Below are 24,893 nucleotides of genomic sequence, written 5' to 3'. Positions count from 1 at the left end.
GATCCTGCAGGGCTTACAGCCTCAACAGCCGCAAAGAAACAAGGAGGGATCAGCATGCCAGGGTTACACCACACCTTGAAAAGTAAAGGAAAATCATGCAAGAATAAAGATTTAATAACATTAATAGCAGGCTGAAAGGCCTTACGGTGCTCTAAATTAAGTTACAGTATAATCATTAATCTGCGTTCTTATTAATTTAAGGGGGGGGCAAAAAATGGTCCATAAGGTCTCAATTTATCCATTTTTATCCAAACATGGCAACTCAGTCACACAAGACTTCCATGAAACTCCAGAAACCTGCAGATCAGGTTTGTTATGAAGAAAAATTATGATTTTTTTTTAGATAAATACATTTTAAATATTTTTTTGTTATGAAAGGCTTGTTGTGGCTTATTATAAACAAGACAAGTTAACTCTTTCACGCATAGTGTTAGTATACTGGACATATTTTTTTCTTGCATATTAATGAATAAGGATGTATTTGTAATTGTACAACTTCAGTGGATGTTAGTGAGTCATTCGTTACATTACAGCTCACTGAATAATAAATAAATATGTGATATACTAAAGATAATGCATACATTGTAACTACAAAGGTTTGCTTGTGTGATAAATAGGAAAAGTAAATGGTATTTTATATTTTATAAAATATTTAGATAATATTATTATGATTATATGTCGTTTTATAAATATTTTGCAGAATGCATTCAAATCCATCAAATAAATTCAATATTACTAGTAAACAAAAACACATTGCATTAGTCTGTACAGGCTAAATATTGCATTTAAAATAATGTGGCCTTGGTTTTTTTTTTGTTGTTGTTGTTGTTTTTTTTTGTTTGTTTTGTTTTTTGAAAATGTATGCATGAAAGGGTTCATAAGACATCAAATCTGTCTCTTAAACTTAACTTGCATCACTGTATTTATTAAACAATGTGATTTCTTCTACTGAGCATCTAACAACAAACAGATAATAAACAAACCCTTAGCTCGCGCAGTGTTGAAGTTGTTTTCCAGTAAATGTACTTTCTGATAAGCTTCTCCAGTTGGATTTATGTTTTTTGTAAGGTATGCAGAGTTAAAACTCTGAGAAAACACACACCAAACACTTCGCAGAAATGTCGCAATTTAGCTTTTATTTGATTTATGTGGAAAACAACCGCAACTAAAAAGATTTTTTTTAAATCCCACACTATCAGTCATCTCAACAGTTAATTCGGCATATAAATCATTTAACCTGGAGATTTAAATATAGTAATATTGTATATTATATTGTTAGAATTGAATTATACACCGATCAACAACATGCACTACAGAAGAACCACTGCGAAAGCAAACGCATCTGACATTAAATATTAGTAAAATAATTATTTCTGATGCGCTGCAAACAGGCCGAAATGAAGGCAATAAAGCTATTTATTTATTTATTTATCTGTAAGATGCGTGCAGGATGCGTGTTGTGTGTAAACACGCATCAACCTTTAGAAGCAAACATTTACGAGATAAAACGCCGAATAAAAATATTAGCAATTAGCAACACAGGCGGCGCTTTTCGTATTTGCAGTTTAACACTTAACATATGAATAAAAAAGGGGGGTTAAGGGGAAAAAAATGCCGAACCTGTTCGAGCTGTCATGTCACTTGATGTCATCGCTTGTCCGTGTTTACTTCCTGCTGTGACGTCAGCAAAACGTGAACGCCTGCGTGACGTCGCTGACGTCTGCGAGAGCGAAATTGATATTCTCACATGAAAAAGATTTATAAATGTAATCCTGTTTCATTTTTTAAAAACTGTATGATTGCACAACAGTTTTTTATTTGTATTCCCCAGCTGCAGCTCCGATGAGGCTTTGCTGCAAAGGATCATGGGATTTGTTGTTAAATAACCACAAACTGCGCAGCTCAACAACTGTTTGGTTTAGAAAAAGTTACATTCATAATACATAGCTAAATGAAACGGTGTTGATTTAAAGTTGTTTAGAATTATCTAGTAAATATGTCATCTATGTTCCCTCTGAATGAGTGTTTTATTTAGTTATGATCATAAAACTGCCTGAACACCAGCAAAGCACTGTTCATATGTCACCTGAATGCTCCACATCTGCAAAATTTCTGCTTTTCCAAAGATCACATTGATGAGATCAATTAATCAATGACTAATGCTGACTCCTAATTCCTGTGAAAATACATTAGATTACATTTAGTGAGAAACAAATGTTGGCCAGATGATACACCATGTGTTTGTGTTTTAAGGTTTTTTTTCTTGTTGTTGTTCATTTGATTTAGTTTTAAGAGAAACAAAATCATGAATTATGTGTAATATATGATCTAGACCGTCTCCAGTTTTATTTAATTTATTTTAGTCCTTATTCTAACACACTTCAGACACTTTACAGAAATTGTACCACATAGTATTGCATCATATAGTATCAAATTTCATAGTATCAAACCACATTATATCAAATTACATCCTATCTCGTAGCATCGTATCGCGTAGCATCGCGTCACGTAGCATCGCGTCACGTGGCGTTGCATCACGTAGCGTCGCATCTGTCGCATCATGTAGTGTCGTATCCCTATCGTATCACGTAGTATCGCATCACGTAGTATCGCATCACGTAGTATCGCATCACGTAGGATCGCATCACTTATCATATCGCATCAAATACCCTCGCATCACGTAGCATCGCATTACGTAGGATTGCATCACGTAGTGTCATATCCCTATTGTATCACGTATCTTATCACGTCGTATCTTATCACGTCGTATCTTATCACGTAGTATCGCATCACGTAGCATTGCATCACATAGGATCACATCACGTAGAATCGCATCATGTAGGATCACATCACGTAGAATCGCATCATGTAGGATCGCGTCACGTAGCATCGCGTCACGTAGGATCGCATCACATAGGATCGCATCACGTAGGATCGTATCACGTAGGATCGAATCACGTAGGATCCCATCACATAGCATCGCGTCATGTAGTATCGTATTACTTAACGCATCACGCAGTAGCGCATCACGCAGTAGCGCATCACGTAGTAGCGCATCACGTAGTATCGCATCACGTAGTATCGCATCACGTAGCATCGCATTATGTAGGATCGCATCACGTAGGATCGCATCACGTAGAATAGCATCATGTAATTTTGCATCACGTAGGATCGCGTCACGTAGTATCGCGTCACGTAGTATTGCGTCACGTAGTATCGCATCACGTAGTATCGCATCACGTAGTATCGCATCACGTAGGATTGCATCACGTAGCATCGCAGTACGTAGGATTGCATCACGTAGTATCATATCACGTAGGATCGCATCACGTAGGATCACATCATGTAGGATCGCATGACGTAGCATCGCGTCACGTAGGATCGCATCACGTAGTATCGCATCACGTAGTATTGCATCACATAGGATCGCATCATGTAGGATCGCATCACGTAGGATCACATCATGTAGCATCGCGTCACGTAGCATCGTGTCACGTAGGATCGCATCACATAGTATCGCATGTAAGATTGCATCACGTAAGATTGCATCACGTAGCATCGCGTCACGTAGCATCGCGTCACGTAGCATCGCAACACGTAGCATCGCAACACGTAGTATCGTAACACGTAGTATCGCAACACGTAGTATCGTAACACGTAGTATCGTAACACGTAGTATCGTATCACGTAGTATTGTATCACGTAGTATTACATTACATAATATTGTTTCATTTAGTTTCATATCACGTAGTATTATATCACTTTGCACTGTATTGCATAGTATCGCAACGCATAGTGTTTTATCACATAATATTACATCATATTGCATTGTATCATATTGTATTGCATCACATCATATTTTAACAAACTGCATTGTATCTCATCATGTAGTATTACCATGTATTAGTATCTCATGGGTATGCAATGAGTTTTTCCAAATGCTAACAAATCAGCGCTTTATGTCTGACATCACATACACAAGATAAAGCCTTGAACTTCTTTATTAAAGATAAACATATTCTATTCCATTTCTTTAAATCTGCTGCTCTCTTTTTGTCCTTCCTAATGATCAAAACTCCAACTCTTTAAAGGTTGTCGGAAACAGTGAACAGTCATTTTTACCTTTCCACCAAGAAAAATGAGTCTCTTAAAGGTTTTCCATATTAGTTAATTAGTTAACTTGAGCTTTTCTCAGTCTGACTTCAAATCTGAGCCTCTGGTTTCTCAGGGCGTTGGGGGAACTCAGCCTTACACATTCTGCATTAACATGGATGATTTAACTCCCAGAGCCTCCTTACACAAGCAACAAACATGTTTCCCATGGATGTAACATGTGAATTAAAGCCTGAGCCATGACTCTGTTAGCGTTTCTTTAGTTTCCAACATTTCTTCAAATTGTTAATCTGATTCTTCTCTGCTGGAGAACACTTTGAGTTCTTGACAGCATCAGTTTGGAGAATGAAAGTCATCTTTTAATCCATCATGTTGCCTCTTTTGTTTACAGACTCCAACTCCACCAGTGCTGGACATGAACAGAGGCAGGTGGGGTTAATGATGGCATTAAACCCGTTTATTTGTCGTGGAATTTAAAACTGATTACACGCAGATTTAGATGCTTTTGGTTTGACGGACACTTTCAGGTCAGACACTGAAATGAGTGAAGATGGAGAAAATGAGGTATGCTGATGACTGGTGGAAGCTCGCTAATCTGATTTGTTCAGTGTGGTTGATTCTCGAGCCGGTGTGGGAAAATATTTCTGGAAGACCTGAGGGAGCCACACAAGCCATCATTAAAACGACCTCGGTGTCGCACATATGACTCCGCCGGGTTTTCCAGTCAACCTTTCTGTGTGCAGATTCGCAGCGGTGGTAGTTGAGCCTCGGCTGCTTTCTCCTCAGTCATGCATCCCTCTGTGACAACATACAACACCTTCCCTGAGACTAAGGTGAGTGGGATGGACCAGATCCACTCTCCTCTATTTTAGATTTACGTATCATTTTTATGTGTTTTTAGTTTTTCCAGGCAGATTTAGTTGTCAGGAATGTGTAAAACTTCTGTCTGAGCTCCTCGGTGAGTTCACTGTGTCTGTTAGGTTTCTTCTTCCCCTCCCAGGGTCAGTTTCAGCTGCACAGCGACGACCTCCAGGCTGTGGGGGTCTTTCCTCGGGATAATTCCTCACATGGCACTTTTTAAAGTTGGTAGGTTTTAATTAAATGAGTCGAATATTTGCCAGTCTGAGCTGTAATTCCTCCATCTGGCTGCTGCTGTTTCTGCTCCCGTCAGCTGCTCTGGTTCTGCTGGGAGTTGTGGTTTTCACTGTGAGTGGGATCACTGGAGACCCTCTCTACGAATGCCTCCAGGACACGGACTACAGCGAGCTCCTGGACATGGTGGTGAAAGGTCTTCCTCCTGCTGAGACCCCTCGACATGTGGCGGTCATCGGCGGGGGCATGGCTGGACTGACGGCTGCCAAGGTTTTAGAGGATGCGGGACACAAGGTGGACGGAAACAACTTCCACTGCTTTGACGGGACAACATGGACGCTGCAGGCAAGGTGTGATAATCCTGTTTCTCTGGACTTAAGGTGACGATAATAGAAGCCAGTAACCGTGTTGGGGGACGGGTGCAGACCTTCAGGAACACCAAGGAGGGCTGGTACACAGAAGTGGGAGCCATGAGGATCCCAAGCTTTCATAGGTGAGAAAAGGAAGAGGCGGTGATGGACCGACGTTTGTCCCTGCTGGAAGTCACTCTGTTTGCAGCTCGGCATCAGACTTTGGTTTAATCAGCCGATTCCTGCGTTAACCTGCTACTGCAGTGATGATGGAGGAGATTCATTCAAATGAAAGCAAATGTGGCTCCAAAGCCTCTGCAGACAGTAAAAACATCTTCAGTCTGGGGCTTAAAACTTATCTATGCACAACTGTTTATACGTCAAAACATTGGATTAATTACTAATCATTTTATACTGGTCTGAGGCGGATTTTATTTTTCTTCTTTACATTTCACTGTTTTGTTAACAGGCATATTTAATTTAATTTAAATTGATATTTTTAGTACTTATTTAACTTTTATTTTACAAGCCAAAACATTTTGTTTTGAACACAAAGCTCCAAAAAAGTATTTAAATGGCTGTTTAATAATATTTACATGTCATTAAACTCTTTTTATTGCTTCAATACTAAGAATAATAATAATAATAATAATAATAATAATAATACATTTTTGAGATTTAAAGAAATGTATTTATCTATTTTCTCATATTTTCCCTGCTCCAACACTTGGAAACTTGCACATCAGAGCCTGAAGTCAACCAGGATGTAATTTCTTTTCTGATACCTGTTTTCTTGTTTTATTTGTAGGATTTTTATTTTTTTAAAACATTCAATTTTGTATTAAAAGAGTTGTGTGAATAAAGTTTAATTACATGACAGATACAAACAATGGAGCTTTGACTAAATGAACTAAACAGGCTCCACCTTGCATGAGCTGTAAACTGAGAGGAAAAACATGAACATATGTTTTTAAAGCAGAACGTTTGTTTTGCAGGATTTTGCTCTCTTTTATCTCCAAACTGCAAATTTCCCTGAACCGGTTCATCCAGGATGACGTCAACACCTACTATTTGGTGAATGGAGCTGTACATAAAACCCTCACGGTGGAGAACGACCCCAGTGTGCTCAAATACAGCTTGAAGGACGGAGAGAGGGGGATGTCCGCCGCCCAACTCTTCAGCCAGACACTCTGGAAGGTCTGTTTGCATTTCACACGTTCCCACGCTTCACGTGTTAGCTTCTAACTCCGAGTGTTTTCCAGGTGAGAGACGACCTGACAGCAGCTGGCTGCAGCGCCATGCTGGATAAATACGACTCCTACACAGTGATGGTAAATATTTTGTCGCCATGTTGCCGGGTGAGAGACGATACAAGGACCTGAACGAATCCCCTTCTCACATCCTGCCAGGAATACTTGGTGAAGGAGGGCAACCTGAGTCGTGGAGCTCTGAGGATGATCGGGGACATCCTGAATGAGAACAGCCTGTTCTACACGTCGCTGCTGGAGACGCTCTACATCCAGTCAGACATCAGCGACAACGCAGAGTAAGACCGTCGTGTTGGGCTGTGTTCAGGTGGGATGTCGGGAAGACGAGGACCAGACGGATCAGCCAGGCGGGAATTCTGTCATGGTGACTGGTTCTGGACACAATCAGCTCTTGTGTGGAGAGAAAATAGTTTAAAAACCAGCAGCAGATGTGTGTTAAAATCCGCATATAAGTGTCAAAAGCCCGTTTTCACATAAACACAATAAAAACACCACATTTATTTACATTTATTTACATTAAACCCTCACAGATGTGATGATTTTCTAGTTTTAGAAAGGTTCCTGCAGGTCAGTCCAGCAGCAGACCAGTTCTCCTGTTCCACCATCAGGATGTGGTCCAGCGTGGTGGAAGGTCTTCCCTGAAAGAGACGCTGTCTGGATGGGAGCAGATGTTTCAGCATTGATGGAGCTTCCCAGATGTGGAAGCTGCCCGCGCCATCGGCACTAATGCAACCCCATCCCATCAGAGATGCAGGCTGATAACAAGCTGGATGCTCCCTCTCCTCTTTAGTCTGCAGGACACGCCGTCCATGCTGTCCACAAACTATTCCACATCTTCATCCAGGTTTCCACTCAGAACATTTTAAATGAGCTTTGGTCCAGAGAAGACGGCGTGTTTCTGGATCCTCTTCACATATGATGGAGCTTTAACCTGCATGTGTGGATTTCAGCCTGAACTGGGTTCACACTGGTTTCTGGAAGCTTCCTGAGTCCATGCACTGGTTTCCAGTAGAGAATCATGTCTGCTTCTCCTTGTCCCCAGCATACAGAGATTCCTTCTAATTCTCTAAATCATCCGGTGATATTCTACAATGTAAAATGATGGATCTGCATTTTTCTCAGACTGGTGAGGCTCTGTCCATCTTCCCATCTGAGAGACTCTGCCTCTCTGCAATGCTCCCTTTCTACTCGTCATGTGACCGACCAGTTAACCAGATTAGTTGTCAGATTATCCTCCAGTTGGTTCTGACTGGTTCCAGTTCCTTTCCCAGCCTGTTTTCTGTCCATACTTACCGGTTGAGGAGAAATCCACGGTAACGAATCAAACTCCAGGCAGGACGAAGCGGAACATCTCCGACTCAACACGAACATTAAACCAAAAACTTCTGGCCTGAAAATGAAACATCCTACATAAAGAGATTTTTACTGATTGTTGGTGTTTTTCCAGGTATTTTGAAGTGACCGGCGGCTTCGACCGCCTCCCCGAGGCTTTCCACCAGGCCTTAAACGCCACCGTCCTGCTCGGCTCCAAGGTGAAGCGTATAAACCAAACAGGCGGCGGCGGTGTGACGATAACGTACCGAGACCGCCGTAACCCGGTGTCCCTGGTGAACCTCACCGCCGACTACGCTCTGGTCACCGCCACGGCCAAGGCCTCCCTCTTCATCGACTTCCAGCCGCCTCTGTCTGGGGACAAGATGGAGGCTCTGCGCTCCGTCCATTACACCAGCTCCACCAAGGTGGTGCTCAGCTTCCGGGAGCGCTTCTGGGAGACGGAGGGCATCCGAGGAGGGAAGAGCGTCACCGACCAGCCTTCTCGCTTCATCTACTACCCCAGCCACAGCTTCCCTGGCACGGCAGCCGGGGCGCTGCTGGCGTCCTACACCTGCTCCGATGACTCCGCCCTCTTCCAGGGGATGGACCAGGACGAGCTCCTGGCTGTGGTTCTGGAGGACCTGGTGAAGATCCACGGGGAGTACATCAGACCTCTGTGTACGGGGGGGCTGGTGAAGAAGTGGGGCTTGGACCCGTACAGTCTGGGAGCGTTTGCCCTCTTCACGCCTTACCAGCAGGGACACTACGCCGCGGAGCTGTTCCAGAGCGAGGGGAGGGTCCACTTCGCAGGCGAGCACACGGCCACGCCTCATGGCTGGATAGAAACCGCCATGAAGTCCGCACTGAGAGCAGCCAGGAACATCCACAGCCTCACGCGCTAGCTGCTTCTAGCTGGAGCCGACTCTTACTGGTCAGACTGGTCAGGCTGCAGCTTTCTGGTCTGGTTTCTGTGACTCCATTTTAAATCAACTGTCAGATTAAATCTTTCAATAAAAATTTAAGTACTGAAAAAACCAGCTGGATTTATGTACATTAATCATTAAAATCACCTGCTGTTGTTCAGAAGACCACCTGACGCTTCATGGCAGTACTGGTTGTCATGACGACCTGGTACCAGAACACGGTCCTGATGAAGAGGACGACCTGGTACTAGAAGGTCGTCATGACGATGAGGACCACCCGGTACCATAAGGCGGACCTGACGATAAAGATGAACCGGTACCAGAAGGTTGCCATGACGATGAGGATGACAAAGCAGAAAAACTGCAGTTTATCAGGGTAAATATTGGGGTGGGAAAACTGAATAAAATAAAAAAAAATAAAAAAATTGGATATCGAGATTTTTGTTTCACAATATTAAAATAGATTTTTTTTTTTCAAATAAATAAAATCCATTATAATTTTTTGGTCTTTTATTGTTTTTATTGATCTTTTTATTTGTCTTCTGGGGCATTATAGCAGCAGAATGATGGTCTGGCTGCTGTGTTGTTTTTTCCTCATATAAATCAACAAAAATGATTAACAAAAAAAAGTTTTATACATTTCTTTTGTTTTTAACCTTCACAAATCAGCAATTTCCAAGAATTGTGAGAATCACAATTTAAATCTGAATCGAATTGGGACAAAAATATCGTCACAGCTCTGATAAATAACCACCGGTGATCATGTGACGTGTTAAAGCTTCCAGCTGATGTTGGGTTTCTGCTTCCAGCTTTAAACATTTTCATTTTTTCTCACATAATTTTGTCTTTATTTTCCCATCATGTTCTTCATTGATCTTCAGATCATAAAAGCAGAACAGATTTGAACTCCTTTGTTCAAAGGGTTAATACGACAGAACCACAGACTGTTGTTGCCATGGTTACCCCCCTAAACCAGCAGCTAAACCTCCTGCGGTCCTTCTCATGTCAGCTCCATCGTCCAGGTAAAAAAGTCCGGGTAGAGTCCGTCGTCACTGGGTTCCTTTCTGCACCATCTGTGTGAAGCGGTTGGTGATGGTCAGGGTGGTGTCGATGAACCTCTCCACGCAGCTCACCAGGCACGTCTCGGTCCGGTAGTCCAGCTTGGAACCCGGACTGTCCACGCACTTGTCCCAGCAGACGTCGGTGAAACTGTGCACCTGGAAGCCAGAACCGGACCGGGTCAGGACACCAAGATAAAGGTAAACCTGAAGGAGGATCAGCTGCAGAACTGAGAAACCAGAGACCAGATGGAGGAAGTTCTGGTGGGTTTCCTTCTGATCGGGGACTAACATCAGGCCCAGGGACCAAAACAGGCCCGTCAGAGGGTCCAGTCTGGCCCGTGGGGACATATTCTACAAAATGTAGCTAGAAAAAAAAAAAGTGGCGTTTTTATCATTTATACGTTATAAAGCTGATATTTAACTGGTCCGACTGGCATGGTCCAACTGGGCCTGGAGCTGGTTCCAACTGGGACCTGGAGCTGATACTAAACTGGGTCTGGAACTAAACTGGGTGTCAAACTGGTACTAAACTGGGTCTGGAGTTGGTACTAAACAAGGTCTGGAACTGGTTCCAACTTGGGCCTGGAGCTGGTACTAAACTGGGTGTCAAACTGGTACTAAACTGGGTCTGGAACTGGTTCTAACTTGGGCCTGGCACCAGTACTAAACCTTGTCTAAACTGGTACTAAACTGGGTCTAGAACTGTTACTAAACTGGGTCTAGAACTGGTTCTAACTTGGGCCTGGCACCGGTACTAAACTGGGCTTAAAACTGGTACTAAACTGGGTTTGGAACTGACCTGGGCTTGGAACTGGTACTAAACTGGGTTTAAAACTGGTACTTAACTGTGTCTGGAACTGGTACTAAACTGGGCTTAGAACTGGTACTGACCTGGGCTTGGAACTGGGCTTTTTGCTGTTCAACGGCGATCAGCCTCTGAAGCTCCGTCGCCTCCGCTTTCTCCGAAGTGTTGAAACTGTCCAAGCTGTCCATGTCTGCAGAACCGGGCCAGAAGAGCGCGTGGGGAGCCGGTATCAGGCTGCCGGACCGGCTGGAGAGGAGGTCACCTTCGCTTTCTCCACCTGAAAGTACTGCGGCTGCGCAAACTTCGCTGATTTAAAAACCAGACGTTGAGCCGTCAATATTAGAGGATGACTTCCGGTGTGTTTAACAATCTGCTGACAGGATGTGACGCAACAAAACAGGGTCACAAAGATATTTGACGCTGAAGAGAAATTAACTCAAAACTAAAACGCGAGTTTTTCTTTCATGGAAGATTATTTTTTCTGCACCGTAAAATAAAAAACATAACGAAAAGGGTTTTATTTAAAAGATATAAGAGTCTTTATAAAAATTAGTCACTTTGTATTAGAAACCGATATGAAAATTATTCTTTATAGTTGTGAACCTTACTTTTTTCAGACATAGACAGAGTTTCTATACTATACAAACCTTCCACTAACTACCAGGGAATACTAGTAAACTTTACTTATAAATAAACAAATCTAAAAAAGCCAGTTTATGAACATCTACCATTATGCTTCATAAAACGAGAAAATCACAAACCAGTTGGAAAAGTATGCATCATGAGAAAACCAGCAGATTCAATGATAATCATGAAAATATCATATCACAAATCAGCAGAACTTCACCATAACAATCTTATTGATAAGAACAACGTGGTTTCATTTTGCACCAGACGCTTTGTGGATATTTAATAAAGACAGCAGTGGACTACAGATTGTATCTGGCACTGCTTAAATCTGGAATCTCTGCAGGTTACTAGTTTGTTGTTCAGAAAAACTAGGTTCTTTTGCCAAGTAGTGTGCTGCAACTTCTCCAAGAAACAAAATTTGTGTTTCCAGTTAACAATCCACCAAACAGCAGCAAACTGTTGGTAATGTTTGTCACCAAAAATAAATGTTCCAGTAAATCAAAACATTAGTCCAGAACGTAACTCTAACACTGGTTTCCAGTGGCTTCAGGTGCATATATGTGTCATCCTCTATGGTGCTATTGAGAATGTGCGTATCCAAAGCTATGCTTCTTTGTTCTTTGGGTTGCTCTTGTACATTTAATAAGTACAATGTAAATACAGTTAAGTTGAATATTGTCATGAAGTAGAAATTTGCATTTTCTTAATAAATGAAAGCAGATAAAACAAATATGACAGGTGTACTTGTGCAACAGAGTTAATGTTAAATACTTATGCGGCTTGGCGTGGGAGTGGGGTAGTGTTTATTTAGGGTTCAGTGGGTAACCCTCCATTAGCTTTAAAAACAGAAACAGCTGATTGCTCTTTCTGTGCCATTATTCTGCTGTGTGTCATATTTAAAACCTTTCTTCTCGTTGAGTAAAATAAAGATTCTTCAAGGATGTGGTGACAGATTGTTTTTAAATGCCACAGATGCTTTAACTCTATCTTTATCTATACTGTGCAATATTTAAAATGTTTTTGGGGTTTTTTTTACCCAAGAATCCAAGTATTTAGCATACTTTCTTGAACCACAGCTATCAACGATCCTGCTGGACATTGTTTTGAGAACCCAACTTCATCATCCCATTAAAACATTCCTGAATATGTCACTGGAACACTATGTGTACGCCAAGGACATGTGGAAATCTTTTTCATCCAACAAAATATTTTTATGTTATTAAAGAACTTTATTAATATAATTAAAACAAACCAGTTTAAATAACACACTTTACACACAAAGCTGGACTATCCATTGGGCATTATGGGCACAAGTCCAGGGGCCCATGTCCACTTGGGGACCATGTGGGACCAACGTAGGGCAAACACCAGCAGTTTGGTCATGAAACAAAATGTACATAAAAACCAGATAGTTACACCACAGTGTCTAGTGCATTGCTATTGGTACCACTGGCTGAGAGATGTTAGAAATGTCTTTTCACAGTGTATCATTCACAATTTTTACAATGTTATGTTGTGGAGTGGGGCCCCTGGAACACTCAGCCCAAGGACCTGTGCACTTTTAATCCGGCCCTGTTTACTCACCAGCATGGTAATTCACATCTCTGATCACCACTTGTAAAAAAAAATAAATAAATAAAAAAAAAAAGCAAACAAAAAGCCTCAGTACAAAATAATCCAATAAGTATTTAGTATAAAGTAATTAAAGAGAGGAGGAAGACCAGTAAAAATGTTTATTTAGCTTGTATTTGCTAAACTCGCGCAGCAGACGGCATTAACTCAACTTTATTAACACGCAAAATCTTTGCACCGCTGACGCCGCAGCAACCACATCCGGGTAACTGTCGTGACCTTGATTGGTAAATCATCATGGCAGCCATCGTCAGGTTGAGTTCTGTGTGTCGCAGAGGAGTTAAACGTAAGTATTGTCCTCTTCCATCAATGTTTGTGTCGGTTATGGCGACACATGTTTGCATTTTAGCGCAGTGGATTTAAAGCAGCTCGTTTGGATGACGCAGCGTGGATCGTGAGAGGCGTAAGAACAAATCACGCCCTGCAGAGAATTACACTTTTAAGTTCACGTTTCCAGTAAAGCAACAAGAAATAAAATCTCCAGTGGACGTTTTCCAGTTGACATCACCAGTTAGTGTAAGTTTAGTAAGGTAGAGGGAATATAAACATGACTGGTGTTGCAGATGAAACTGTTACCATGTCATCTGGTGCCCTTCTAACAAAGAAAACAACACATTTCACTTCTTCCTCCTCCTTTTCCTCCCCTTCCTTTTCCTTCCCTCTTTGTTTGAAAGATCCCCCTTCATGGCTCGTAGCATTCACATATAGTCTTGTCCAAAACAGGAATTTGAGGAATAACAAAGACATTAATGTTTAAATGAAGTCGCCACTTTATCGCTCGTGGTTGGATTGGTTGGCCTTAATGCACTGTTTCTCAATTGGGGGTGCGCGTACCCCTGGGGGTACTTCAAGGCATTTCAGGGGGTATGTGAATTTTTCTTTTAAAACATATACCTTTTTATGGTTTCTTTAAAACACTATTACATAATAATTATCCCAAAATCCCACGTTCTGACATGAATTGAACCCAAGCGGCAACCTTCAGCGGTTAAAAGTGAAACTGCAGTTCCCCCTTCATCCACTAGGGGCTCCAAATACAGAGCGAATCCTCATACACTACCATGTTAAAAAGACCAACTTCACAGCAGAAATAAACATGTTTACAGCAGAAATAAACAGGTTTACAGCCTGGTTCAACAATCCATTTTAGGTTTAATAGGTCAGGTTTACCTTCATGACAACTGTGGGGGGAGTGAATTTTTTTCTAACTTGCCTGTTTAAAAGTAATTTGATCTCGAAGTTCGGCAAATTTAGGGGCGGGTCCTTTTGATTGACAGGTACCAATCTTCGGCTTCAAGTAAGAAGAACGTAGAACAACCGCGGTTTTTAGCAGGTTAACAACTTGACTTAGCTTTAGTCCGCTTACCTCCATTAGCTGGTTAGCTCCTGTTATCTCCAGGTTAGCTCGGTTAGCTCTTAGCTACAGAAAGCTCGGAGTTCGCTCGATGTCAATCATCCACCATGACGCTCACAGCCCCCCTCTCAGCTCCACCTCTTTGCCCATATTTGTATTTTCCGGGCGAGATGACGCGCATGCCCCTGCCAAGATGGCGATGGTAGGAACCGCTCATATCCGTCAGCCACTGTCGCCTTGACTACGCAAACAATAGAGTCCCAAATAAAGCGTAGTAGAGACATTTAAAGTTTAATTGACAAAGTGCTGTGATTTCATGTAATTTCTTGATCAAAAATACTTTGCAGGGGTTAGGGGGTACTTAGCTGGAAAAATATTTTACAAATATTTACTGTGTTACAAAAAGGTTGAACTGCTGCCTTAATGTACACAATGCTAATATTATTATTATTAATAGCAGTGTTTTGATAAGTCATAATTTGTTCATACAATAGATTTATTTAGCTGAAAGAATTCACGACTGTCCAAGACGAAACTCCAATTCCTTCTGAAGAAATAAGTAAATTTGAAGTGAAGTTTATTGTTAAGATGTTTTTATGAGGTTTTAAATCAGCTGACTTTGCATTTTAGAACCAGTTTAACTGTATGACATCACTAACTTATTGGTTGGTGTAAGTTATTACAGTAACGCAGTATTATAATGATGATGGTGAATCTTCCTGCGGTCTCCTTATCGGCTCCAAACTGTCTGGACACCTAATGAGACAGAAACCATGAGCCAGGACAACTTCCTGGGCTGTAGCAGCTTTTAACCAGAGGTTGATGCTCAACTTTAACGCATCTGTGGTCAAACTGGTGTTCAGGATTAACTGGTGACATGATAACTGGGAGGGATGACTCGGACTGTGGCTCCCAGGAAGTTAAAGGATTCTAGTTGATTTAAAAAGAGCCGATAATAAGTACAAAAGAAGAATCAGTCGTTGCTCCTTGATGTCCAGAATTTGCTCAAGTTGAGGCAAAAACCTGCTGAACTCAGAGATGCCGATAAGTCCATGGCAAAACGCCGGAAATGCAGTGAAAGTTTGTGGGACATCTGCAGGCTGCGTGTCACAGCACGCATAAAATCACTCGGATACGTCCTTTTATTCCAGATTAAACTTTATTTAAACCTTCAGTAAATGTTAAAAAAAAAAAATCCCAATTTTCGATTCGATTTTCCCACCTCTAAAGGCCAACCAATCGGACCACGAGTGATAAAGTAATGACTTCATTTAAACATTGTCTTTAATATTCCTTAAATTAAATAATGGATTATTTTTATTTATTTGGGAAAAAATCCCAAAAAAGATTTTAAAATTGTGAAGCAAAAAAAATCCAGATTTTTTATTTTTTTAAATTCATTTTTCCCACCCCTAGCCGATACCACGTGTTTTCAGCAGTGAGTACTTGCCGGACCAGATGGACCAGATGGACCAGATGGAGGACTGACTGGTTAATGTGTCTGGTTACTGTCAGAGGTTTCATCCTGTAAACGTTACGCTGGAAAATTGAATCAAGTAGAAGCACATCGTATCAGGCCGATAGCTGGTACTGGTGTCGATATCGCCACATTCCTTATCAGCACAGGTTTTGGCGCCCCCTGCAGGCTCAGCGAGTTATTCAGCCTCAGATTACATCCAGAAACATGTTTCAGCTTCAAAACACGTTGTGAAGAGTCTGAAACCATGCAGCAGACGGACATCGCAGTCGCACCTAGCTGAACTGAAGAGGTGTTTGCCATAAAACATGCGATATGGTGACGTAGTTCCAGCTGAAAGGTGAAGCAACGGGTCGGGCAGCACCGCACCGTGATAACCCGAACGGATTCACATGAAGCTTTGATCCAGACATCTGTGTTCAGTTTTATCAGCAGAGAACCTGGGTGTGTTTCCTGCAGCCGCATCAAACTACATGATAACTTATCTCAAGTCGAGTAAACACGATGAAATACTTCATATGAGGCTGTAAATGTCAGTAAGAGACGCGAAGACTGAGACTCTGAAGGTGTTTTCGTTTACTTTAACCCTTAAACCTCCATCAGATCCCCGAGGTCTACCTCCTCTACCATCAGGAACGGCAGTGTGGAAATCTGTATGTTTCTATCCGTCCAGGAGGTTTACAATCCAGACACAACATGTAGTGTTTATTCAGAGACTCTAGATGGTAAATCCACCATTATTTATCACATCTTCATCACCATCACCATCATGTTGCTAAGAGACCTCTATTTTCACCTGGACATGATGATGAAGACACTTCCTGTCAGACTTTCCACCAATCAGAGAGCTTGAACTGACGGTAACGTCCAATCAGGAGCAGCCAAAGACCAACAAGTGATGAGAAAAGCAGGAAAATAATGATCCTCTATGGCTGGAATAAATCCAAGAAGACGTTTGGGATGCAGCTGAGGTGGAGGTGCTGCAGTGAGGACAGCAGGTAGATAGTAGCAGGAAGGAGTGTGGAAACATGGAAACAGAGTGTGTTGTGTGAGAGAATGAGGTGCAGATGAGAAAAGGCTTGGTCACTGCTGATCTGTGTGTTATTTCTACAAACTTCTGGTTGCTCTTTATGCTGCTTTATCTATCCATACGTTCATTTTACATCATTTTAGCCTCAGAATCTGACAGCGGAGGCTGAGAACATCCCGTTTCCATGGAAGCGCCCCGTCTGCATCCTGACTGAGATGAGAAGCTTCAGATTCTACATGTAGTTTCATAAAAAGAAAAGAAACCGGCAGACCAAACATGACAAACTGGTTGCATGTTGAGCTGTTGGCAGATCTTCATCTTCTCTCCTCAGCTCTGTTCTACCGAAGCCCGTTGCTGCTCAGACCAGTCGCTGTTCCACACAGGTACCAGGAGCAACCCCAGCTGATTACGGCGGCGATCCACTCATCTCAGGCTCTGTATGGTCAGTGTCGACAGACGGCGGCGTGTGTGTAACCAGAACCTGGTCTGGGGGTGGTGGGGAGTCTACACGGCTCGGTCTGGCCATCAGCGCATCTCCGGTCAGCTGCTCATGTTGAGGAGACTTGTGTAGTTATGGGGCGGGGGGCCACAAAGTGTTTAGAAATGCTTTTGTTGCTGAAAACAATCATGCATCGATGACTTTATTAATCCCAAACTGGGACATCGGTGGTTTGGGTCTTAATGTAACCAAGGCAACGAACAAATCAACAAACAGAATAAAAACAATGAACTGACAATGAAGATAAACAGGCGTATTAAAGACCTTCACACACCGACTCCAAATAGTTTGTGCGACTAATTCACACGTTGGTATTTTACGAGTCAGTGGGAGTGTTGGCGTCACCGGAAGCGTTGGCGTCAGCGGGAGCGTTGGCCTCAACGGGAGCGTTGGCGTCACCGGCAGCGTTGGCGTCAGCGGGAGCGTTGGCGTCACCGGCAGCGTTGGCGTCAGCGGGAGCGTTGGCGTCACCGGCAGCGTTGGCCTCAACGGGAGCGTTGGCGTCAGCGGGAGCGTTGGCGTCACCGGCAGCGTTGGCCTCAACGGGAGCGTTGGCGTCACCGGCAGCGTTGGCCTCAACGGGAGCGTTGGCGTCAGCGGCAGCGTTGGCCTCAACGGGAGCGTTGGCGTCACCGGCAGCGTTGGCCTCAACGGGAGCGTTGGCCTCAACGGGAGCGTTGGCGTCAGCGGGAGCGTTGGCGTCACCGGCAGCGTTGGCCTCAACGGGAGCGTTGGCGTCACCGGCAGCGTTGGCGTCAGCAGGCGCTTTTGTTTCAACGGCAGCGTCAGGGATGAAATTACGTCCTGCGATTTTTGGCTACTTTTATTTTTGCGAACTGAGGTGGATTTTACGTAACGTTCACACACACACAGTGGACCAATCAGAGAAGGCATGTTGGCAGCTTTGCTGGAGTCACGTTGTCGCTGCTGCGACAGAGTTTGCATCACCATGGCAACCATGGCCAAGCGTCTTATTGACTTATTCTTCCCCGCTTCTTCCAGCTAGCCACCAGCTGCTGAAGCGGCCGTGGTCTCGCTTCGGATCCTGGACTGAATGAGTCCTCCTCTCTGTTCTCCGACAAGACGAACCGGCGCCTCTTTCCCTCTTTTCTTCTGCGGCATCAACATCGATATCGCCGCCACCATGTTTGTTTTGGTCACTTTGCCGTTTGCTTTAGAATCCTCACCATTTATTCATAATTTCACGCCAAACGTGGTGTTTATGGACCAAAATGTTCGTATTTCACCTGCGAAACATTCGTGTTGTTTATTCGGAGTGTGAAGGCCGTAAGATATAGAAGTATAACTTCCGATCTGAAAGGCAGGAAGCAGGTAAAGCGGGATGTAACAGGATTCTGATTCTTGTATCGATGAAGCTGAGGGATGTCTGACGTGTGGATGTTTGTCCTCCAGCGGGCGCCGACTCCAAGGCCGCCTCGCTGCATTGGACCGCGGAGCGAGTCCTTAGCATCCTGCTGCTGGCCATGGGCCCCGTAGCGTACTACAGCCCCAGTCCCGTCATCGACTACTCCCTGGCTGCTGCCCTGACCCTGCACGGACACTGGTAAGACCAGAACACACCTCGCTCACTTCCTCTTCACACACACGTTCCATTTCTCCAGCTGAACCTGGAGCTCGCTCTTTATCACCAGAGGTCGGCCGGGGTTCAGGCTGCGCCGCGGTGGTCTTACCTCAGCACACTGGGATTAAACGGATCAGGAAGTTTTCCGCTCCAGGTCCGGAGATCGTCCGCTGGATTAACCGGCGCTGTCAGCAGATGTTAGCTCAGCTTCGCTGTGCTCCGGCTCTCTTTGCAGACTTCAGAAGGAGCTTGTGGCTCTGTGTCACGACGATACCGTCCCCCGTCAGGCAGCGCGCAGACCGAACAGCGTGGCACTTCGACCCGCAAATCCCAGTCATAAGTCTCATTAAAGGCAGCCAGGATGAAAACCAGCGCTCCAGTTTCCTGCAGCAACGCCGTCGCCGTCGGCTGGAGCAGGAGGAGCCAGAAGGCTTCCAGCTGTCGGCCGAACGGGACACTGATGGGATTTTAGAGTCTGGAATGTTGGAAAGGAATCCCAACCTGACGCATCGGAGACGCGAAGGAACGACTGTTCTGCATCGTCCAGTTTCCAGATCCTGTAAATGTGTAAAATCTCATCAAGTCTTTATACGTCGTCTAGTTTTTTTTCTGTAACTTTTTGACGCCATCATGACAGAATAATCTAGATTTAAGGTAAAAACTCTTGTCTGCTTCGTAAAGAAGGAATAAATCCTGCAGATCAGATTAACGAAATTTGTCTCAGATGTTTTAATCTTTTAGTAGGGAGGGAAAAATTCCTCCTGTGCTCCGTCCGTCTGCCCGTCCGTCCATCTGTCCATCCATCCATCTGTACGTCCATCCATCTTCTAAACCACTTGTTCCAGTGGGTAAGCTGGAGTCTATCCAGTAACCACTGGGCGAGAGGCAGGACCACTTGGACATGTCGCCAGTCCATCTCAGCGCCACTCCTCCCAAACCAGTTACCTAACATGTCTGGACGGTGGGAGGAAGCCGGAGCACCTGGAGAGAACCCACACATACACGGGGAGAACATGCAAACTCCACACAGAAAGGCCATCGTCCAACCTCCTCCAGCGGAGGCTCGAACCAGCGGCCTTCTTGCTGCGAGGCCACCGTAGAGCCCTTTGCTGTACTCTCCCATGAACCTCTTCTGCAAACAGAAACGAGCGACACCAGCTGATGTGGTTTAACTGGGTTTTAGATCCGAGTCGCACAGATCTGCAGGACCGGTCCGTCCCCATAAAGTGTCCTGACAGTAAACAGTAAACAGGGCTCTGGTCCATATCTGCAGCAGGGAAATAAAACTATTTTTTTGTCTTTCAGGGGTCTCGGTCAGGTTTTAACGGATTACGTTCACGGCGACACAAAGATAAAGCTGGCCAACGCAGGTCTCTTCCTCCTGTCCACCGTCACCTTCGCCGGGCTTTGCTACTTCAACTACAACGACGTGGGCATCTGCAAAGCCGTGGCTCTGCTGTGGAGCAAATGAAGGACTATGGACTCAGGAGAAGCTTCCCGCAGCGGGGGGAGGAATCTCATCCGGGCTGATTGTAAAAAAAATTCTTTGTAAATTCCTATAAATATCATTTGACAATATTACATGTATGCACGTGCTGTCTGAAACAAACGTCCACCAGCTCCAGCTCGCCGCTTCTCGGTTCGGCTTTCGACCACGAGTCTGACCGAGTCGTTTAGGTTAACGCCGTTCTACATCACGCTGGGATCTGTTTCCACGCAGAGCTGTTTGAGTCGTTCGCGCCGTCGCATTTTCATTGCCAGGCATTCCCAGAAACCTTTAAGACACGTCTCATGTAGGAGGACGCGGCGTGAGGCGGCCGCCATCCGGACGAGCCGCTCCGCTTCCGGACGAAGCTGCTGGAACGTCATCGGGACGGCGCTCGGATCTGCTGCAGACACGAGCCGCAACGTTCTGAATTCTCACACGGTGTCAATGAAAACAATAAACAGAAGAAATAATGATCATTTAAATTCTTGTCAAGTCTTCATGATGACACGTCCTGTAGTGTGTGTGTGTGTGTGTGTGTGTGTGTGTGTGTGTGTGTGTGTGTGTGTGTGTGTGTGTGTGTGTGTGTGTGTGTGTGTGTGTTCACACACACTGTTTGCATGCAGCTTTAGACCCAACTCCGCAGAGGTGACGATTATCAATAAAATCTGTGTTTCTCGATTCAGTCTGATCAAAATGAATGAATTTTAAATAAAATCACTGAAGACGTTGTCATGGCAACAAAACGTGCCGATTGACGCAGTCTAGCGCCCCCTGCGGCAGGTTGTGGCCTGAAACGTCTCCATGCATCGCTTTGATTCTTTAAAAAGGTGAAATTATGCTTTAATTTGTCCCATGACTCAGGAAGTCATGCCAAACTGGTTTTACTGGGAAAGACTTTTGCCATTTCCATCATTTTCATCTCCCAGGTGACCAAAGCTTTTATTTCTGATGGTTTAATTGAAGATATTTACCATTTCCATAATGAAAGCTGGTTACAATGGAAAGTCGCATCGTGTTGACTTCAGGGAACCATGATGGTTTTCTGTTGTCGAGCTCTAGAACCGTTACTGGGACTCGTCCTTCATTCGAGTTCCTCTCTCTGGTATTTAGATCTGACCAGTGAGACTCCAGTCAGGAGGTTGGGGGTTGGTCTCTCACACTTCTCCCCTGTTAAGGCTTCAGCTATTGGCCTAACTTCTCGGTCCTTTGGATTCTTCAGTTTTTAGCTGCCGGCGTTCGGAGAATTAGAACAGCTCAATCGTTAAAACCTCTTCAGGTGACGAGGGACCTGGGGCTTACTGGTTCTCCTCTTGATACGAGACTGGAAAAAATAAAGCAGCTAATTTTGTTGGGAAGTTAAGGTAACCCCTTAACTCTAAACCTTTTATTTGCTTTTTACAGATTTTTACAATCAGACAAACAAAAATAATCCCTGAAAGGATCAAAGTAATTTCCCTACAGGGTAAAACTACACATGAAACTACCGTCCTCTTCAGGAAAAGTCTCTAGACAGTATGTTTATGATTAATTCCAGAGCTACAAGGGCTGCAAAAAGTTGCAAAAAGCCTCTTTTAGTCATCAGCAAGTCTTTATATACCGTCACTGTAATGATCCCACAGAACCACTAAACCCCTCCTTAAAGGTGCATTTCCCTGAAGGGGTGAAAATCATACTAATACAAAACACACTTAAAGGAGAGTTTGTCTGAAAAGGAGATATGGGGTCCTTCCAACAAGCTTTATGAAAAACAAAGTCCTTGTGGTGAGAATGCAGTTTTATTGAAGTTCCCGTCATCTTCTCCTGTTCGGGGATTCAACACTGTTCAGGTTTAGTCCTAAAAACCAGATCAGATGACTGATGTTGCAGTTAGGTCTGATTTACCCTGAAGTTCCACATTTTCAGCCCGTAGATCTGCTTCATGGAGCTCCATCAACACGGCAGCACAGGTCCGGAAAGATCCAGAAAACAGAGATAAAACTCTGGAATCTGACTCCAGCTTCTGCTCCAGGACATGTTGGATCTTTGTTTTCATTCACTTTAAATAAAGTTAAAACCAAAAAGCTCAGACTCTTCTAGATGCTTGTGTTCTTCCAAAACGTTGCATCCAGGTCAAATATTTTACATTTAAACCGGAAAATCTGAATCTGCGGAACATTTTACACATTTCTCAGATAAATGTCGAGTTTCTTAATTCTTTTGCAGCGTTGCGGCTCCACGTTGCCTTCAGGCAGTGACTGAGCGAGTGCTCCTGCAAGAAGTGGGTCTAGACCAGGGGTAGGGAACCCCGGTCCTGGAGAGCCACAGTCCTGCAAATGTTAGGAGTTTCCCTGCTGCAACACACCTGATTCAAATCAACGGCTAATTAGACTGGTGCAGTTTGATGTGCAGCTCTGCTGATTCGCTCCGATGTGTGCCGGGTAGGGGTGGGAAAATTAATTGAAAAATTGAAAATTGGATTTTTTGCTTCGCAATTATTAAATAGATTTTTCTGTTTAAAAAAAAAAAAATTTTTTTCCAAATAAATAAAAATAATTATAAAATTGTCATTTTTATGACATTTATTGATCTTTTTACTTGTTTTCTTGGACATTATAGCAGCAGATTGATGGTCTGGCTACTGTGTTGTTTTCTTTCCTCAGTGTAATCAAGAAAAATGACGAGCAAAAAAGAAGTTTTATGCATTTTTGTTTTTAACTTTAAAAATAAGAAATATCGAAAAATTATGAAAATCACAATTTAAATTGAATCGGGACAAAAACATATGGTTGCAGTCCTCATGCCAGGTGTGTTGCAGCAGAGAAACTCCTAACATTTGCAGGACTGTGGCACACCTGCTCTAAACGTCTCACCCTTGTTTTAAAAACTAAACAAAGCCCAGAAAAACGATGCTTCAGAAACAGTGACATGTAAGACGAGTCCATTTAGTTTACCCCAGAATCCATCTGTACATCTGTTCATTCTCACTTAATTCCTGCTCTTCTGTTTCAGGGAGGAAGAGTCATGAAATGATTAAACCAGTACAGACTGGTGAGAGACTGGTACATAGACATATATACATATTATGTCTATGTACCAGCAGGTTTAGAAGTGGGTATGCCCTGGACTACCCCACTGCCTTCAAGGAACAAACTTACAGACACACAAATACAACATTTTAGATGTTTATTTAGCAAATAAAAAATATTTACATTTTTACCAAACTGCTATCATGACGGACGGTTGAAATGTGACGGATGTTACAGAGTATGAGCCACCTGACCTGCAGGTTCACTGGTGTCACCAGTAGCAGCAGCTGTGGGACGGCGTCACTCCCACAGCTGCTGCTGTGGAACAGCCACATTATTACAGTATCATGATATAACAATAAAACCATAAACAGAAAACCTGAAGTCAGACGCCGCCTGCTGCTTAATGATGAAAGAATCTTAAAAACATTTGTTGGAATAAAATATCTAAATACCTGCAGGGTTCGATTAATCCTTGTAGCTAATTTTCACTTAATTTTATGCGTTTCTATTTTCAAGATGTTTTTTTTAGTTTCTATCTAGGAACTATACATTTTAATTTCAGTTTTTCTGCAAATACAGTCATTAAAGGACAGTAAACCCCTCCCAGAAAATTCATAATTTCTTCCCCATAGATGCTCAGAACACATCAAGTAATTTTAAATTCGAATCAATTATTTAGAAATAATTCTCTATTAAAAGTATTCTCCTTCAAATTTACATGGGCTAACATTTAGCAGAGTCGTTAGAAATCTGTGAAATGAGCGGCACATTTTAACACAAGTTATTACCATAGATTGTAAAAGATGGGCGGAGCCTCCGTGACGTCACCCGTAGGTTTCTGAAGAGCTGAATTGAAGCTCGGTGGGCGGTTCCTACCATGACCATGTTGGCGGGGGCATGCGCATCGTCTCACCCGGAAAATACAAATATGGGCAAAGAGGTGGAGCTGAGAGGGGGTCTGTGAGCGTCACGGTGGATGATTAACATCTAGCGTACTCCAACCTTTCTGTAGCTAAGAGCTAACCCGGAGATAACAGGAGCTAACCAGCTAACAGAGGTAAGTGGGCTAAAGCTAAGTCACGTTGTTAACCGGCTAGAAACCGCGGTTGTTCTACGTTTTTCTTAATTGAAGTGGGAGATTGGGTACCTGTCAATCAAAAGGACACGCCCCTAAATATGCTGAATTTCGAGGATAAATTACTTTTAAACGGGCGAGTTAGAAAAAAATTCACTCCCCCCACAGTTGTCATGAAGGTAAACCTGACC

General features: G+C 43.4%; 3 protein-coding genes across 3 annotated transcripts; 2 read left to right on the top strand and 1 right to left on the bottom strand.

Moving 5' to 3' along the window:
* Nucleotides 1–4,901: 4,901 nt before the first annotated feature.
* il4i1 (interleukin 4 induced 1) lies at nucleotides 4,902–9,039 on the top strand (the record flags this gene model as incomplete). Its single annotated transcript, XM_079246647.1, has 8 exons — nucleotides 4,902–4,946; nucleotides 5,114–5,183; nucleotides 5,285–5,499; nucleotides 5,586–5,698; nucleotides 6,551–6,752; nucleotides 6,818–6,886; nucleotides 6,965–7,101; nucleotides 8,271–9,039. The coding sequence occupies 8 exons, from the start codon at nucleotides 4,902–4,904 to the stop codon at nucleotides 9,037–9,039; spliced, it is 1,620 nt and encodes a 539-aa protein (XP_079102773.1).
* Nucleotides 9,040–9,558: 519 nt separating this feature from the next.
* On the bottom strand, nucleotides 9,559–11,232 carry timm8b (translocase of inner mitochondrial membrane 8 homolog B (yeast)). The gene is made up of 2 exons (XM_079246160.1): nucleotides 11,013–11,232; nucleotides 9,559–10,277 (listed from the first exon to the last, which is right to left on the bottom strand). Exons 1-2 carry the CDS (start codon nucleotides 11,112–11,114, stop codon nucleotides 10,110–10,112), a joined length of 270 nt encoding a protein of 89 aa, XP_079102286.1. The 5' UTR covers nucleotides 11,115–11,232; the 3' UTR covers nucleotides 9,559–10,109.
* Nucleotides 11,233–13,382: 2,150 nt separating this feature from the next.
* LOC306760613 (succinate dehydrogenase [ubiquinone] cytochrome b small subunit B, mitochondrial-like) lies at nucleotides 13,383–22,663 on the top strand. Its single transcript, XM_079246553.1, has 4 exons — nucleotides 13,383–13,474; nucleotides 17,381–17,491; nucleotides 18,962–19,112; nucleotides 20,436–22,663. Exons 1-4 carry the CDS (start codon nucleotides 13,426–13,428, stop codon nucleotides 20,599–20,601), a joined length of 477 nt encoding a protein of 158 aa, XP_079102679.1. The 5' UTR covers nucleotides 13,383–13,425; the 3' UTR covers nucleotides 20,602–22,663.
* Nucleotides 22,664–24,893: the final 2,230 nt, after the last annotated feature.

Source organism: Telmatherina bonti, assembly GCF_933228915.1.
Source record: "Telmatherina bonti genome assembly, chromosome: 9".
NCBI classification, from domain to species: Eukaryota; Metazoa; Chordata; class Actinopteri; order Atheriniformes; family Telmatherinidae; genus Telmatherina; species Telmatherina bonti.
This window is presented reverse-complemented; position numbering and strand designations above follow the sequence as displayed.

What these genes read in the sequence shown, in the direction of transcription:
- timm8b (XM_079246160.1), bottom strand. Translation starts at nt 11,114, where the DNA reads ATGGACAGCTTGGACAGTTTCAACACTTCGGAGAAAGCGGAGGCGACG. An exon ending in AAGCCCAGTTCCAAGCCCAG is followed by an intron (nt 10,278 to 11,012) that starts GTCAGTACCAGT and finishes TCTGGCTTCCAG; the next exon opens with GTGCACAGTTTCACCGACGT.
- LOC306760613 (XM_079246553.1), top strand. Translation starts at nt 13,426, where the DNA reads ATGGCAGCCATCGTCAGGTTGAGTTCTGTGTGTCGCAGAGGAGTTAAA. An exon ending in GTGTCGCAGAGGAGTTAAAC is followed by an intron (nt 13,475 to 17,380) that starts GTAAGTATTGTC and finishes TTCTCTCCTCAG; the next exon opens with CTCTGTTCTACCGAAGCCCG. An exon ending in CTCATCTCAGGCTCTGTATG is followed by an intron (nt 17,492 to 18,961) that starts GTCAGTGTCGAC and finishes TTTGTCCTCCAG; the next exon opens with CGGGCGCCGACTCCAAGGCC.